Source organism: Bacillus rossius, chromosome 7 (assembly GCF_032445375.1).
Source record: "Bacillus rossius redtenbacheri isolate Brsri chromosome 7, Brsri_v3, whole genome shotgun sequence".
NCBI classification, from domain to species: domain Eukaryota; kingdom Metazoa; phylum Arthropoda; class Insecta; order Phasmatodea; family Bacillidae; genus Bacillus; species Bacillus rossius.
Genome location: NC_086335.1, coordinates 23,476,134 through 23,493,380, shown reverse-complemented (window position 1 = coordinate 23,493,380; position 17,247 = coordinate 23,476,134). Strand labels below are relative to the sequence as shown.

General features: G+C 33.2%; 1 protein-coding gene across 2 annotated transcripts in view; it reads right to left on the bottom strand.

Moving 5' to 3' along the window:
* LOC134533734 (cold shock domain-containing protein E1-like) overlaps positions 1-17,247 on the bottom strand; it is a 98,076-nt gene that overhangs the window by 49,614 nt on the left and 31,215 nt on the right. Inside the window, exons 5-7 of one of the 2 annotated variants that reach the window (XM_063371337.1) lie at positions 9,038-9,251; positions 2,441-2,676; positions 1,632-1,893 (exon numbers count right to left, since the gene is read on the bottom strand). In XM_063371337.1, the coding sequence (XP_063227407.1) occupies positions 1,632-1,893; positions 2,441-2,676; positions 9,038-9,251 (712 nt within the window). The remainder of the gene's footprint in view (positions 1-1,631; positions 1,894-2,440; positions 2,677-9,037; positions 9,252-17,247) is intronic. The other variant, XM_063371339.1, reaches the window with a different exon arrangement.

Here is a 17,247-nt window from a genome sequence, read left to right as displayed (position 1 = left end):
ACTAAAATATAGACACTACTAATATTTTGTCATAATTAGTATTCTGCCGATTTAAAACACCTAAAATATTTTTCTTTATCAAACATCACGAGATGTCGGAAAATCAGTTTCCTTTGGATGCCAACAGGCCATAAACAAAGCATAAATGATTCCTGTTGATCGGATCACGTATTTCTTTTGTCATATTTTCTGAGATTTAAAAGCCAAAATAAAAAAATAATAATAATATTGTACAATTAAATACAATATAACATAATAGCTTTGAAATGTAGAAAAGTATAATATTTTCTTTCGGACAGTTAATTTTTTAGTGATTTTGAGTTTAAAGATAAACAAACTTCAGCGTTTTGGAGGTATTGGTAGTTGGTTACACTGTCTAATAGTTTACGGTGCTTGTCGGCTATCTTTAGTGGAATTTATGTGGTATTCTGTAATTTGTTTATATTTTCTTTGTCCGTATGGAAAACTCGGGAAAAATAACGTCCGAGTTAAAATGCGTGTGGAAGTTTTATGAGAAAAATGCTAACCAAACCGCAAAATGCAAACAGTGTCAAAAAATTATTAAAACAAGTTACGGTAGCACATCTGGGTTGATAAGGCACCTAAAACAGCATCCCACATTGCAAAGAAAATTCGATACAGAAGAAATTATTTTGAAACATATTTAAAAAATAAACATATTTATAGGATACAAAATTGATATGAAGCATATATTTCAATCAATTTTTTCCCGATCCCGTTTCTGTTTCCCGCAGGAAAAATATTTTCCAGACCGAGAATTTCCAGAATAAAAAAATCCTTTCCCGCACAGCCCTAATATATTTCAATCAATTTTTCCCGATCCCGTTCCAGTTTCCCGCGGGAAAAATATTTTCCCGCCCGAGAATTTCCCGGAAAAAAAAATTCTTTCCCGCACAGCCCTAATTATAACGTGAGCGTGTGTAAGCTTTTGTTTGCTTTAGTGCATTTATGATTAATGTTCAGTAGCGGCCATGTTGCGGTGTTTGTTTACCATTGACGAGACAAGTCTTTTACCCAGATTTAAATTTCGCTTAAAAACACTGCGATTTCGCGTTTTAATACAAAATTTCGTGTAAAAACGCTGTGTTATGTCGATTTCGCGTAAAAACTGTATTTAACGGTGATTTCGCGTTTATCGTCGTTTAATCGCGATCGCGAAAAGAACAGGCCCCTACTCATACGAGTCATAATACGTTTAAACCGATGTGATATTTTCCATATTATTGTAGTTACAGCGATATTTCTATTTTCAAAAAATCTTCCCCATTTCAACCAGTGTGTCAGATATTGTCCATTAACGAACTTGACCAAGATTTTCCTCTACTCGATTTTATGTATCAGTTTGGAAAAGATTTGTAAAAAATTTTGACAGTTATTGTGTCCACATAATTGTGATGTATATACCACTATATGTATAAACCTTAGAGTTAATGATGGTTTTAGCATCTATGAACCATTGAACGAAAAACTAAACAAAAATTTTCTGAAAGTCACACCAGGTAATGGCTACAATAGGTAGTATTTCTTTGAAATCTACATATAAAAAAAAGCAAAGATGAAACATGGACAAGAGCGAAAAGACAGAAAGGACGGGAGACCCGGCCGCCCACCTGGACGACGGTGAACTCAACCTCGTCGTTGAGGCAGATGTCGCGGTCCACATCCAGCACCTCGTTGAAGTGGAAGAAGAGGCGGGACTCGCGCTCGGCACAGCGGATGAAGCCGAAGCCCTCCTTCAGGGCGACCACCGCGCCCTGCTCGCGCCGCTCCCCGGACACGCTGAAGCTCTCCTCCAGCAGCGAGATGTTGGTGGCCCTCTGCAGCTGGTCGCGCCGGTCCGTGGCGATGCGGAACTGCACCCAGTCCCCGTGCCTGGGGGGGCACGCGAGGGCTGGTCACTCAACACTTAACTACAGAGAACTGAATATTGTACGTGATTTTATTATTGATGTAACTGTAAACTATGTATAGGGTGAAAAAAAAAATACTGTAGTCGCGTCCACTCAAGAACATCGACTTTCGAGCTGAGTCGAGCTGAAGCTACTCGCTCCCCTAAGCTTGAGTTTTCGAGTTTCAGCCCATTTCTACAAATAACCAGAAACTAAATACTAAATTAATTTTTTGTACAAAATATGTATTCATTAAAAGTTTTAAATAATGCATTAACTGAATATTTATAAATGTTTTTAAATTTAAATAGAAAAAAAATAATTTAATTCGGATGAATATTGCTGTAACATGTTTTGTTTTGCATTTTGGGGTTGTACTTCCATTTCAGTGTTATTTCAGTTTCATCGCTATTCACCATATAAACTTGTCTTTAGTCATGATACAAAACAATTTTGATAGTTTTATTGGCAAATAAGCAGTTTGATGCTGGGTGCAGCTTGCACGATGAGACGGTGAAGGCACGACTCACTTGAGAGTGAAGTCCCCGCGCTGGTCCTTGTCACCGAAGGGTACCTCGACCTCAGAGTGGTCAGGGGCACGGTAGCGGATGCGGCCGGGCAGGGGGTCACTCTGGTGCTGTTGGCGGGCCTGCTGCGTGCGCTCCAAGGGCTTCAACACTTGGCCCTTCACCACCTCTGAGCACACGTCCTCAAACACCACAGAGCCGGGCTCCAGACGCGTGATGCCACACGCCACCTCCTTCCCCTACAACACACACCCGGTGCTCCAGCAATGTGTGGGCCAGTCGAACACCCCAACCCTCAAATACAGGTAAAAGTCTTCGCTCCGGCATTTTTGGGACCACAACCATGACGGATTAACAATTTTGTTGGATTATTGAACATCAACATAGTTAACCAGAAATACAAAAAAAAATAATCAAGTGCTGTGGCATTTAAAACAAGTTGTAATATGCTATTATACAGAGAAAAAAAAATACAATGAGCATTGTTGTTCTTCAAAATATTATTACGGAAATGTATCAGTGAAACGTTAACCTGCTATAAAACAGGAAATAAAGAGCTGAAATGAAATCAGACAGTAACAATATGCTCTCAGTGAATTGAAAATTCAGGCAGCACAGTAATGTGACCTGGCCACAAAATTTAACAGCTGGACTCCGCCTGGAAAAATCTGAATGCGAACAACCATTTGTGCCGGATAACAGAAAGTGCCAAACCATTGAAAGTCCAATTAAATACTTTCACTGTACCAGAAAATACGTATTTTGTATGCTAGAGATCTGATATTCAAAGGAAGAACATATTCTAAAAAGATATTTAAGAAAAAAATCAGAAATTCAAACATAAACTTCTGTTTATTGACTTCATATTTATTTAACCCTGCAGGAATTCTGTCGTAAAAAAATTATTATTTTTATTAAAACACATAATTTTTTATCACACACTAAAGGAATTACATTGGTTGAATAATTCTTGCAATAAGGAAGATTGATTTGAACAATTTTATGGACATGGTGAATGTCCATAAAAATGTTTTAAAACTAAAGGTATTAGAGTTTCAAAATTTGTTCGGCGCCTTTACTCATATATTATTTTATTACTGACTCGGGAGACCTAGGCTCGATTTTAAAGCACTCTACAAGTATGTATTTCAAAATTCCTATCTGATGGCATATTTTCGTTCCAATACAGGAAAGCTTCACTATAAAGAACATGAAGGGACCAAAAAATAGTTGAGTTTGTTATACTGAAGTTCTTTATACTGAAACATAAGCATTGTTATAAATATGTATACCGATAAACACATGAAACACCTTAAGTGTACTAAGGTTCAGTATCTCAGTCATTAGTCTATGGCCGCTTGAAGAACCTGTTCACATACTCTCTACTGATGCTTTGTCTATGGTCAGGAGACACATTGTAGGCAGAGCTGCCAACCTCAAATCACACCCATCAGTAATGACAATTATATGGAAAAAGTACATGTAAATCATGCACGATAAATTTTTCCTGAGGAATTATGACACACACAAGATAAAATAAGGCCAATAATAAGCAAAAAAAAAAAAATGAAAAATGTAGGCCTATGCATATGAATACAATGAAAATTATTGAATCAAAGAAGAAAAAAAACGATTTGAACAATACAATCATCTGAATATGTAAGAAATGTCAATAATTTTACAGGAAATTTTCAACCTTCAATTCAAAGTATGCAAAGTTATACTTTTGAACAATTGTCTTTTTATTTGCTTCTTCTATCCTGGTTGGATAAGAACTGTCTTATAAACAAACAACAGAACTTGTAAACAATAACTCTGCGTTAGTTACTTTCGTTTCTTCAGATGTAGCGAAAAAACTACGATATGGATTTATTGCTCGTCATGACTATAAAATGTTCCGCATGTTTCTTTAATTCAATGTGCCCTCTACAGTCATCCCTTCCAACGTGTGCAATCGAAAAGTCATACGTGCATACATTACAAAACGCATGGTGTTCCAAAACATTTGAAGACGACAAGCATCGTCATTCTTTTGAATAGTTAGGTCTTAGGTCGCAAGTTTTGATGAATTGCGTTATTTTTTTTCTCCCCCATATACACTTTTGTTCTGTCACACGCTTAATTTCTACAACCGGCACTGAAGAACACAACACTATTGAAAAACGTAAAAAATTTCACGCCTGTAGACACAACAAAAACACTATGGACTGTGATGAAAAAAATGACTTTCAAAAAATAAATTAAAACACAGGTTAGCCAAAGTACCGTACAAAAATTATCGTGATGTAAGTAGCCAAAAAACGAAAAATCCGAGAATATGTACTAGTTGTATCGTACAACGGACGTAATACCATTCCAATATTATTTCAAAACACGAGAATTAATCTACTAATTTCGATAGTACGTGCGCACACATACTAGTTCCGTTATTGTTTTTGTTTACGTACACGCTGTTACGTTTGAATAAGAAAATTAAAAATAAAGAACAAGTTTTTGGATGGTAATTTTTTTCATAATTTGCCTCAAGGTTGTTCGTTCAAGTGAATATTTTTGTTTCACGAAGAAACGGACCGTCGTAAAATTCGTTAAGATGAAATAAAATTCAAGGTTATAATATATGTTTTTGGCGGGACCAAACAATGAGTTCGTTTAACTGAAGTTCGTTGTACTGGTGCTTTCCTGTATCTCTCCCACAAATTGAAGTCATATTTTCAAATTCATAACGATACTTTTCTTAAAGAAAGTTAACAACTAAAAACTTAGAATAATTTAGCTTGGATCTAAATAAATATTGCACATCAATTAATAGTAGCTGATCTATTAGTTACCACAGCTATTAATTTTCTTTATTTCAGTGCTGTTTCAAATTAAAGACTGATAATGTGATAATAGTAAAACACGTTTAAACTTGAACAATAGATCACCGAAAAAAGATTAATGAAAAACCTACAAATAATACACAAAACGCCTCTTAAGAAATTAATGATATGTAAAACCAAAGAAAATGTGCTTTTTAAGCAGGAATTTAATAGTTGTGATGTTCATAAAAAGTATAGTATTTAAAGTCTTCTTGGAATTACATCAAGGAAAACAATACAACATTAGTAAAACCTCACGAATATAAACCTGGAAAAATCTAGAATTCCATATATACTTAGTAATTGTGATATACTCAATAATCGTGATATACTTATTAACCATTAAGAAAACGTGTTAAGTTGATTCATAAATTATTAAATAGGCATTTGAAAGACTTTAGCATGTAATACTATTTCATCCCAACATTTAATTTATTCTTTTTTAAAAATCTGTGGCTGGGATGTGGTTCACTGGGTGGATCTGCTGGTGTGAACAGGTGTTACAAGGGGTGTATGAAGGGAAACACATCTTGCCAGAGAAAGGGGTGGGACTGACGAAAATATCCCAAGAACAAGCCAATAATGAGAGAGATGGTGCAACATAACAGTCTTAAACTCTTAACCTCCCCGTGTCCTTTAAGGCTTGGGAGAAAGGGCGAGTTGATAGAAAAAAAGATTTGTTTTGACCACTCAATGCCTGAAAGAGCACGGGCCACAAAGATATCTGGTTATCTTTCCGTTCCATCTGTTGGCATCTGCCAAAGAATAGAGACATGCATGTTCATTTTAATCACCTTTAAATTATTATATTCCTTAATAATAATTTTTATAACCACAATTCTTTTCTTAAAGATGAAACATGTATAATCAAGTGTGAGATATGTCTGCAAGTAAGAAAATATTACATACATATCTCTGTTTTCCGCTGCCGCTCGAATTAGACTGATGCGCTATGGTTGGTAATAATCTTCTGCCATCAAGCTGTATTCTCCAACATCTATTTAATGATTATTAAAAAAAGACCTCTTGAAATAATGAAAAATCAGCGAATATTCGTGAATGGATACAAAAACTCGTAAATACAATAATTTACAAAAATATTCACGATTTCAAAATTTCCTGAAATCATATTTAAATTTCATTATAATTTTTTCAGTAATTTTTCTTGCATTCACGAGTCACTATTTTTCTGGATCTCTACAGTAGCAGTCATGTATCATCCTTATAATTTTGTTTAGGTTAACCTATAACACAGACTCAAAATGTTTGACTCCTTTGTAAGACAAAAGAGTACTCAAAATTCTTTACAATTTGCTGCATTAACAACTGTTTCTCAAAATCAGCTACAAATCTACTTATCCCCATCAAAAAGTAACGAACGTCTATTATTAACCGTCCATCTAGTTGAAAATGGTGAATGGCACACATAAAGAGAAAAACAAACAGCGAGTGACAAATTTGGATGAAGTACTATAATTACATAAATGGCATGATACATACGTATTGCACAAGTTAAATGGATGCAGTACCATAGTTACTATAAATGGCCTGAAACATGTTGGGCAAGTTAGATGTTACGGCATTGCTTGACGTGCTGAGCATCCATAAACCCCCAACCAAAAGTAGCGTACAAAACAAGTTGTCCAAATGCTCAGAGTGCATTCAGGCATGTAACAGGTTAAAATTTATGATAGAAAAAAAAATTATTTTTTTTGGTTGATTTAATATCTATTAAGTGGGGAAATTCAATAACCCCAAGACATATTAAACGAGGGATGTTAAGATTAATGGTATGCAAACATTTTGGTGCTATATTATGCTGAATTTTAAGCAGGTAAACTTCTTTAGCCATTTCATCTTAAATGGGTTTCAATGTAATTTCACACAAAAACATTTATAAATGTTGGTTCTTCAGGCACAAATATGGATTTATTTTTCGCTGATGGGAGATTTATATTGAGACATTCAAAAAGATATTGTAGCAGCAATTTTGTATATGTTAGTCAGCTGTTGAAACCAAAAAAATTACAATAGAGTAACGTTTATCAAGACATCCAAACACTGGACTATAATAAATAACGGACATATTTTAGGAACGACTTAAATTACAATATTGTACAAATATAAATTTATTTTAAATTACGTGTATTTTATCATGGATACCAGCACTTGTGATGCATTATGCGGAAGGCCATGAGCTATTAGTTCTAAATACTGGCGGTATTAACCAGTAAACACGATTATAAAATTTCCAATGCCAGTATTTGTAAGAGTGCTGTAATACTGCAAGCACATGTGCATTTTCGAAAAAATTTTCTATTCTGTGTATGAAGTTCAATGGAATTGGAAATGAAGAAACGGAAAGGAAAAAAAGATAATTTTCAAGGGGTCAACAAGGTTTCTAAGATATTGAAAGTTATGACAGCAATGAAATCTTTATACCCTAGGTAAAAAATGCTACAGATTTATGTATTGCTGAAGCAGTGTTGTGTTGCAAAAGATCTCAGTAATTATATGGAACATAACCTTTTGTTAGGAAACCAAAAAAATAATGGAAATGTACCAACTTAAAGGAAAAGTTGTGTGTGAGAAACATAAATAAACCAGGCAAACAAAGATAGGAGATTTATTTACAAACACCACCTTCATTCAATTGTTAACTCCTGGATGAGTAGCAAAAACCATCAATGAAAATTTCTGTAATATGCTTTGTTTTTGCTCATTTTCTTACTGTTGACAATGCATATTTTATGCTTACCATTATTTCTTTTTATGCCTGAGCTAGGTGTTTAGTTATGGACTCAGAAAAGTTTAAGAACTTTTTTATTTCATTTTTGGTCATATGTGCACACCTGAATCAGTATTACTGTATAGAGATGCTATTTGATGCAACTAACATTCCGGTTTTTTTTTTTTTTTTTAAGTAATACACTTTTTTTTGTGCCTAGTAATTATTACCAAGTTGTAAACATTGTCTTAGTAAGTTTATGTTCACATAATATATAATCGGAACTTTTCTGTTATCCGGACTACGCTAGGTCCCAACAAGTTCAGATAAAAGATACTGTACCTTTTAGTGAGTGGTCACAATGCACCTGGTTGAGCAAAACTGTTTAATAGGAATGCTTGCCCAAAATTTTACAACAGACAACATGTAGCATATCTAGTTAAAAAAATCTGCTACAAAACACAAAATTCAACTGTTTGTATGGTTTGTATATTAGAAAATCTGTATTGTCCTATATAAAAAATAATGGCTTGGAAATGCAACAACCCAATGTGCCAGGTGAAACCAAGTCTTAAGGGCCTACCTCGTTGGAGGTGTATTTGTGTTAGTGAGGCAGGATCATAAGTATGATTCTCGCTGGTGCTTTTAGCACGGTATCTAAACTGGCAAACTATGAGCAACTATGAGATTAGAGTGGTAACATTATGTGGTGGAGAAATGAATATTAAAGTGTACTACAAGTCCCTCGAGTGCCTTTTGAAATCTGTACCTGGTGATTCATGCCTAAAAATTAATTTCAAAACATGAGTTATAACCTGTTTCATTCTTCTAAAACTACAATTTTAAAATCAAAATACGGAAACAGCGTATTCTTAAATGTTATTCGTAAACAGACCTCACTAGGATGTTTCGAGCAGTTTCAGAGCGTGGTTTCTTCTGAAGCCCTGCTCACCGTATGTGCGCCCAGAAGATTGCAGCCAACTGACAAACCCGACCGACGGCCGTGCGACTCACGTTTCTGGTCTGGATGGTGAACTCCACGTCGTCGCCCAGACGCAGCTCGTCCTTCAGGGACTTGGCCTCGGAGAAGTGGAAGAAGATCTCCTTCACGACGTCCGCCCGCTCGATGAAGCCGAAGCTCTCCTTCATGGAGCAGATGACGCCCTGGTACTTGACGGGGTGGGCGGGGTTCTCCAGTCTGATGTGGCAGGCCCCAAGATTACCGCTGCTGAACCAAACATCCGATGTTATAGTCTGTTCAGTTTCTGGCCAGCTCAGCACCTTACGAATCCTCTCGTTCACTCAAGAAGAGTTCTGTTGTTTTTGTAGCACATATGATACAAAGCTAACACTCCAATTTCAATGTCAGGTGGCTTAAGCGAATAATATTCCTCCCTTCTGGGTGAATACTTCACACATCAATAATACAAAATAAAAAGTAGTTTGCTCACACAAATTTAGGAACAAATTATCTTTCTTTTTATATGTTACATGGTTTGAAAGAATCATATTTTACTTTTAAAGTCCTTTTCTTTCCCTCTAAACACATCCTCCTATCATACTTCACCTTTACAAGTTTGTTAATTGTCTAGCTACTATTGTATTTTCTTCTTTTTTTAAAACTTTATATTACGACATAATATTAACTTCTTTTCTTCCTTTGAATAAATTTGCTACTTAAATTCAATAATATACAATCAACTCTCAATTTTCTGCAAGCTGCTTAGTGGCCTACTAGTCCTATAAACATTTTTATATTATTTACAAGACTTGCAAGCAAAAATATTAAAAAGTATTAATAAAAAAGTTGATGAAACATTTCTTTGCTAGATAATTAAATGTACTGCATTACATAAGTTTATTGCATAGTGCTACAATAATATTGGTACATATACAACAATACATGAAACCTAACAATAAAAAAATTTAATGGAAACTGTGGCTGAGGTGGTTTGGAATGACTCCAGCAATACCGTGCGGGCCGCTTCATGTAGTACAACACGTTCTTATGTGATATCTCTCTTTGTTCAACTCTCGTCCCTTTCTTTCCATTTACTAGCAAAGACCTGACTTTAAGCAATCTCGCTCTGGCTTATCTCAACACATTATCTCTCCATTCCCACCTGGGTTGCAGATAACTGCATGAACATACACACCATCACATTCAACACTAGGTAACACACCCGTGCTTCTCTACGCAAGTCTACAGGTAGAACACTCTCACACTGCTCATTAGACATGAAAACCATGAAATATCATCACTTAGTACTGCTATATGACCTACGATAAACCATGTACGTAAGTTAACTATTAAACCATTTTGTATTTAGATATACAGTGATTAATCAGTAAGTGTATTTTGGATTTCATAGTTAACCTATATAATTAGACTGGTCCTTATTGTTAACATGATCTAAAAACCATTCTTGTATACCAGATTCCATTTGTCGGTTCACTAAAACAAAAGTTGAAAATCAAAGATCACCGTGCTTCTTATCTAAAATTAAACAATTTAAAAGCTAAAGTTTAACAAAAATCCTTTCTTAGTGTAACTCTAGAGCATACGCTAAACATATTCACAAAATGTCACCTCCTTAGGCCTTTTGGATATATGAAAATATTGAGAAAAGTGTGTTTAAGCCTATCTCTGCTGCAGTAAAAAACAAAAGATATATTGAAAACAAATTGAATGTACTTGCACTGAGTTGAGACAACTCAATTTTTCATTCAACAATAATTTATAGAAAAATGCCTTATTAGTATATTTTTACTATTCTTGTTTTAAACTAAAGTCAGATATCATTTACATATTCTGTAAAATTTCAGGACGTTCTGATTACAAAATTACTGGATGAGCTTTAATATAGAAGAAAGCGGTAAGAGAGGTATTAAAAAAAAAATTTAATTCACCAAAAAATCAGCAAACTAAAATGTATCAGATTTTGAAGAAAAAAATATCACTTTAAGGTGCAAAAAGACCCTCCTAGCAGAATCTATGTACCAAATTGCACAGCTATAGGCCTTTCTTTCCATTTTTGCGCTCCGCGAACTACAAACTCCATCCTATTTTAAGATTCAACAAAACAGGTTATGTGCAGCTCAGAATTTACATTATTGGTCCACTTCTTTATGGCATGATTTTATTTCTGAATTTATCTCACACCAAGAATTTTTCTAATTAATAAATATAAAAATCTATGTGTATCTGTATATTTCACCTTGCTACCACAACTACCTACTGGAGAGCAATAGTGTTTGCGTGTGGTAGTAACCTAGAGTCTTCTATCTGGCATTTTCAAAATTTCAACTAAAATGATTGTAGTCTCCTATAATGTCTGGGATTTATCGTGCATGTGCATGCGTGTGTGTGTGTGTGGGGGGGGGGGGGGGGGGCTGAGAGTTGATCACGGCCACCGTTGAATGTAGTAGAATTTTCTCAAATGTACTAGAATAAACTGGCCACCAAACACCTTCCATCAACCACTGACCATGAAACACCTGTCACTGAATGTAATCCCATGAGGGAGAATGTTCCAGAATGTGCTAGAATGCATTAGAATAAACTGCACTAGAATGAAAGATGTAACAAAACGAAACCTGGAAAAGTGGGATGTTCTCAGCTAGTATTCTCCGAAGGAACTAGAAATTTATTTATTTATTTTTAATGCAACATGCCCACCAACAGACATTTGACTATAGAAGTGGGCACGACACATATAGACAAATACAAGGTTATCACTGCAAATGAACGGACTCCCACACCAGTCAGCACCAGAATGAGAGTACCACACATCTGCAGTGATAATAACAAATATAATCACCAATAAATCAAATACCAACGACCACAGGATGACATGAATTAACATGTAAAAAACACATATAAACATATAGACATAAAAGCATATACATAAATGTAAATTGGAAAAATAACAGACAAAAAATAAGATTTACCTAACGTGATATTCAAAACATAACTTTTGTTTGTAAATTATCTAAATAAAATAGTAATATAAATATATATAATCATGAAAATAAATGTGTATACATATATATAAGAAATAAAATTATAAGTTAACATTAAGGATAGGCTTTGAAGAGAATGTTTTTAAGGAGCATTTTGTTATTTGTTGGATGTAAGTATTCTTCATACTTTAATTAGTTATCAATCTGTATACTATATCATTATTCTTATTTAAGGTGCAAAGTAGCAGTGGTTTACGACTGTTGAAAGAAGGAATTTGAACGCTAGTAGTTTCAAAAATATAAGGACAATTAATTGAGGTAATTATAATAGCAATTATGAATAAATAATGCATCAAGAATGTTTCTTCTATCCTTTAGATATCCTAAAAAGGGAATTTATAACAATAGTGTTATTTAATTTTTGAGATAAATAATTTGAAAATTTGTTTTGAATTGTTCAATGTCAGGACCATTGATGTTATTCCAAATAATGGAACCATATTCAAGTTTAGATCTAATAAGTGTAATGAAGAGGGACAGAGTGGAATCAAAGTTTGTAGAATATTGGGTAATGAACTTAATGAGACCGAGAGTTCTGTTGGAATGAGATATAAGGGATTCAATATGTAAATGGAAATTTAATTTGGAATCAAGTAAAATGTCTGGATCTTTAACATAAAGTGATTTCAATACAGGAGAATTTTCAAAGTTTATATTTGTAGACAATAAGATGTAATTTTTCTGGAGAAGGTTATAACGCTAGTTTTTTTCATTGTTAAGTTGGACCATGTTAAAATGACACTAATTTACAACTTCAGAGATGTCAGGCTGAAGTAGGTACCAGTTATGCTCATGATAGCATGATATTTTCTGTCTATTTTTAAGTCATCTGCGAAAAGAGTTCCAGTGGAGTGGTTTAACTGCAAGATAATGTCATTAATACAAATAATGTATAATAGGAGTGAAAGTGTGCCACCTTGAGGAACCCCGAAAGTAGCAAGATGAAAATAGAATTTTATATTGTTTAATAAAAAATAAATTTCTGTTGATTAGATAGTTTTATGGCCAAGTTTAATATATATCACTTAGAACAAATTTTGAACATTCGGTAAGAAGAATTTGGTGGTTTATAGTATCAAAAGCTTTACCTAAGTCTAACAAGCATCAACTTGCCCATGAGTAATTACTTCTGAGTAAATAGGGTTTAAAAAGGAGACTAAATTAGTTGTGTTGGTTTTAACGGTTCTGAAACCATGTAGAGAGCCAGTGAATTGATTTTTTTAAATTGAATTCAAGATGTTTTAATATAATTTTATCAAAGAATTTTGCAAAACCTTTGAGGAGTGAGATAGGCCTTTAGTTCGAGACATCAAGCTTGTTACTTTTTTATAAATGGGAATTACTTTAGTTAGCTTCTATTTGGAAGGGTAAATACCACTGTTTATACTAATATATATATATATATATATATATATATATATATATATATATATATATATATATATATGCTGAAGGATAGTGGCAAGGAGAAGGGAAACAGCTTTTGATAATAAAATTAGGAATATCATCAGGACCTTTCGAGAAGGTAAATTTTAATGTTTTGATACTCCACAGCACAAAACTTTCAGATATGTTTGACATGGGTATGGAAAAACTATTAGAGAAGGAAGTAGGTAGATTATTGTCGCTGGTAGGAGTTAATTAAACACTGGAAAAGTATTCAGCAAAACAGTTACCAATAAGTGAAGGGCCATTAGTTACTAAATCATTTTATCTTCCATTTTAGTTGTTCATCGTAGCCTTTTCTCATAATTATAAAGTTATTCCAGAATTTTTGGGATTATTTTTGATTTTGATATTTATATTTTGCAGCCAATACTTCTTATCTCTAGAAATAAGCAATTTAGCCTGTTTTCTAAAGCAGGAAAACTGAGAATAGTAGAAAGGATTCATGTATATTTTGTATACGTATTTTTTCTTAATGAGTTGTTTAGAATACCAGTGGGGGAAATTGGATGTATATTTCACAGTTGTAGAAATATGAGATTGTATTAGATCTTGCATCACGGATGTTAAGTGATCTACCATAAAATTTGCATCATGATTGTTGTAAATGACTGACCAGCCATGATTTTTCAAAGCGTTAAATAGGCCAATAAAATCACAGTGTTTATAGTTTTTTAAAGGAGGATGAAGCATTTTGGAATGTTGAAACAATAGTAAAATTTGATATAAACTTCAATAGCTGGATGGTATACATCTTCTTTTACTAGAACTAGGTGATCCAAAGCTTTATTGATGGTACAGAGTTCAAGATATGTAAAATATAGGTCCAAAAGCCGATTTGATGGTTGAGTATAGTTAAACTGAGATAAACCCATTGCTGTTATATAGTTTATTAGAGCGTAGTCTTTGGATTTAATACTGGACGAAGATATATTAAATGTGTGCATTTGTGACCATCTGACACCTGGGACATTAAAATCTCCTATTCTTAAATTTATTTTCTAGATCCTCAAAATATGACACATTGAAATAGTAGTACGGGAAGGAATATAAATGTTACCAAGAGTTATATACAGTAGAACCTCACATATCCGACCATGACGGGACCGGGCCATGGTCGGAACGGCCAAAAGGTCGGATATCCGTAGGAGCAAAAAAAAATGCTTTTCCCATATATACAGTATGTACAGTAATACAGCTTTATTTGTAAAAATGTTGCTGTATACATTTCAAACTTTTACTTTTGTTAAATTATAAATGAGAAGATGAATACAATGTAAGCATACCTTATTTAAAGAATTCAGTAATGTATTTTTGTTTCAGTTTTGCCAAATCTTGATTTTGCGGAAGTGTCCCTCCACTTTTTCTACCCACAATACATTACGTTACGTTTAAAAAAACACACACAGAACAGTACAAGATTATAGTAGTAGCACATTCTGCACCAACAATCACGGCTGAACTGACAGTTGGCGACACGAAGACATGTAGATGCGTCACTTTTTCAAGTCTGAACAGGCTCGCCAACCACGGAGACTAGGTCGGATATCCGGAGAAGTCGGTTGTGGGAAGGTCGGATATGAGGGGTTCTACTGTATTCAGTTTTATGAATTCTAATACTGAGGTGATCATATTCGCGCATAGATATTACGTTTTTAAATTTTTGTTTACTAACAATTATTAATACGTTGCCACCTCTTTCCATGCAAGTTAGAGACGGGTCTCTGTCTGTTCTAAATATGTGGTAGGAGTCATTAAAATAATAGGAGTAAATACATGTATTAGTAAACCACGTTTCAGTTAGACGTATTATATAGTGATTTGTGTGTGAAATATTATCGGAAAATTCAATGGCGTTAGTCCTTAGAACCTCTTACCTTTTGATAGAAAATCTCCCACTCACAAAAAGTAGATGAAGACTTACAAGATTTTGTTTTTTGTTTGCCCAGTTCATTTTGATAAAAATGACTTGTCCCTAGGTGCTTGTACTTTTTTTTTTCGTGATCTGATGAGATAACTAACAAAATCAGTAAATATTTTCATTAAAATTAATAGTTTTCTTGCAACCAGCCACTGAGAATGGATATTGCGCTGAATGCTGACTCATTTTCAGCTTACTTTGGGGATAAAATATTGCAAAATATTGTATCCACCTAAATGCAATTTGAAAATTATGTTCACAATTTTTTCCTGCCTAATATTTGAGTTAATGCTAAGCTACATCATTCACTATCTACTAAAGTAACATTTACAATAACTGTGGTATAATAAATAAAGCAAAACTTACATGCACTTAAATGAAATTAAAATAAATAATTGTATACACTAAATTAACCATACAAACACACATATTCTTCAACGGCTGCCATCATAGATAGGTGCCAAATTTCAGAGATTTATAAATAATGAAAGATGTCAAAATGGGATGAAGTGTATACAAATGCATGTAGCACTTTCTACAGTTTTTTCATATACATATCTATTTTATTTCAAAGCACAGCAGTCTAGTACTCTTCATATCTATGATAACACCAAAATGCTGGTTTAAACAAACAAATGTACAGTTAATTTTTTAAGAAAAACTTTAAAGAATTTTAAGAACTCATAATTAAATGTATTGGTTAAGAATGCTGAATAAGTCAGTTGATTGCAAGGTTTTTTAGATATTATTGTGGATTTAAAGTTTAAAACATTAAATAGGTGCAATATTAAAGAGAGGTTAGGAATCCCAACAATACTTTATGTTTTGATTTTTCTAAAATTTTACACTTTGTTGGTTGTAACAAACAATATGTAAATACTACAAATATATTTTGTCAAACTTTCATTATCATGCAACCCAATTTTTTTAATTCTGATTGAGGGAAATTTGTTACGAGAGTGACATCTGAAAATATTGTATACTCATACAATTGACTTTTTCAGCTAATCTTGTTCAGTGTCCTACAAAACCGTGTTCAGTATTTTAAATGATGCTAACCAAATCTAACCAACTGTTCACACAATCTTGCAGTATTTAAAATGTAGCTAAACTACCCTAACCAACCAACCAAACTATTTATTTAGTATTTTAAATGTTGCTAACTTAACCTAACCAACTGTTCACAATATTTTACAGTATTTCTGATGTACCTAACCTAACCAGTACCACACTATTTTACAATAAATTTTTAAAATGTAACTAACAAAAGTAGGTATATTATGTTTTATTAAATAAAGGTAACCACTCCACACAATTTTACAGTAAATAAACTACCCTTTACACAAAACTTCGCAAGCTTTGGTTAATGTGACATTCATTATCCATAACTTTTTCTCTTTATGATATTATCATATAAATTTAATTTAAGTTTTAAAATATTCTATTATTTTTATTCAATTTTTTTCCAATTTTTTGTCTTTTTATTGTTTTTGGACAACTAATTTTTTTAATATGTAAAAAAATGTCATACTTTTTATACAATGAAGATTTTTTTTTTAATATTTATTAGCCTAATGTTAGAAACAAATTCAATATAAAAAAATTATAATGGTCATAATTTTAGGTTCATATGCTCAATATTCAAGTATATAAATATACCCATTAAATAAACAACAAAGATTTTTATGCTAATCATTAAAATGAGATAATTTGTTAGTCCTAGATTTAAAATATAAACAAATTTAACTATAAATCATTTAATGATTTGAATAGAAAAAAAGTTAAAAACATACATATTTTTTAATTTAATTGGCTATAGCAATAATCATTCTAT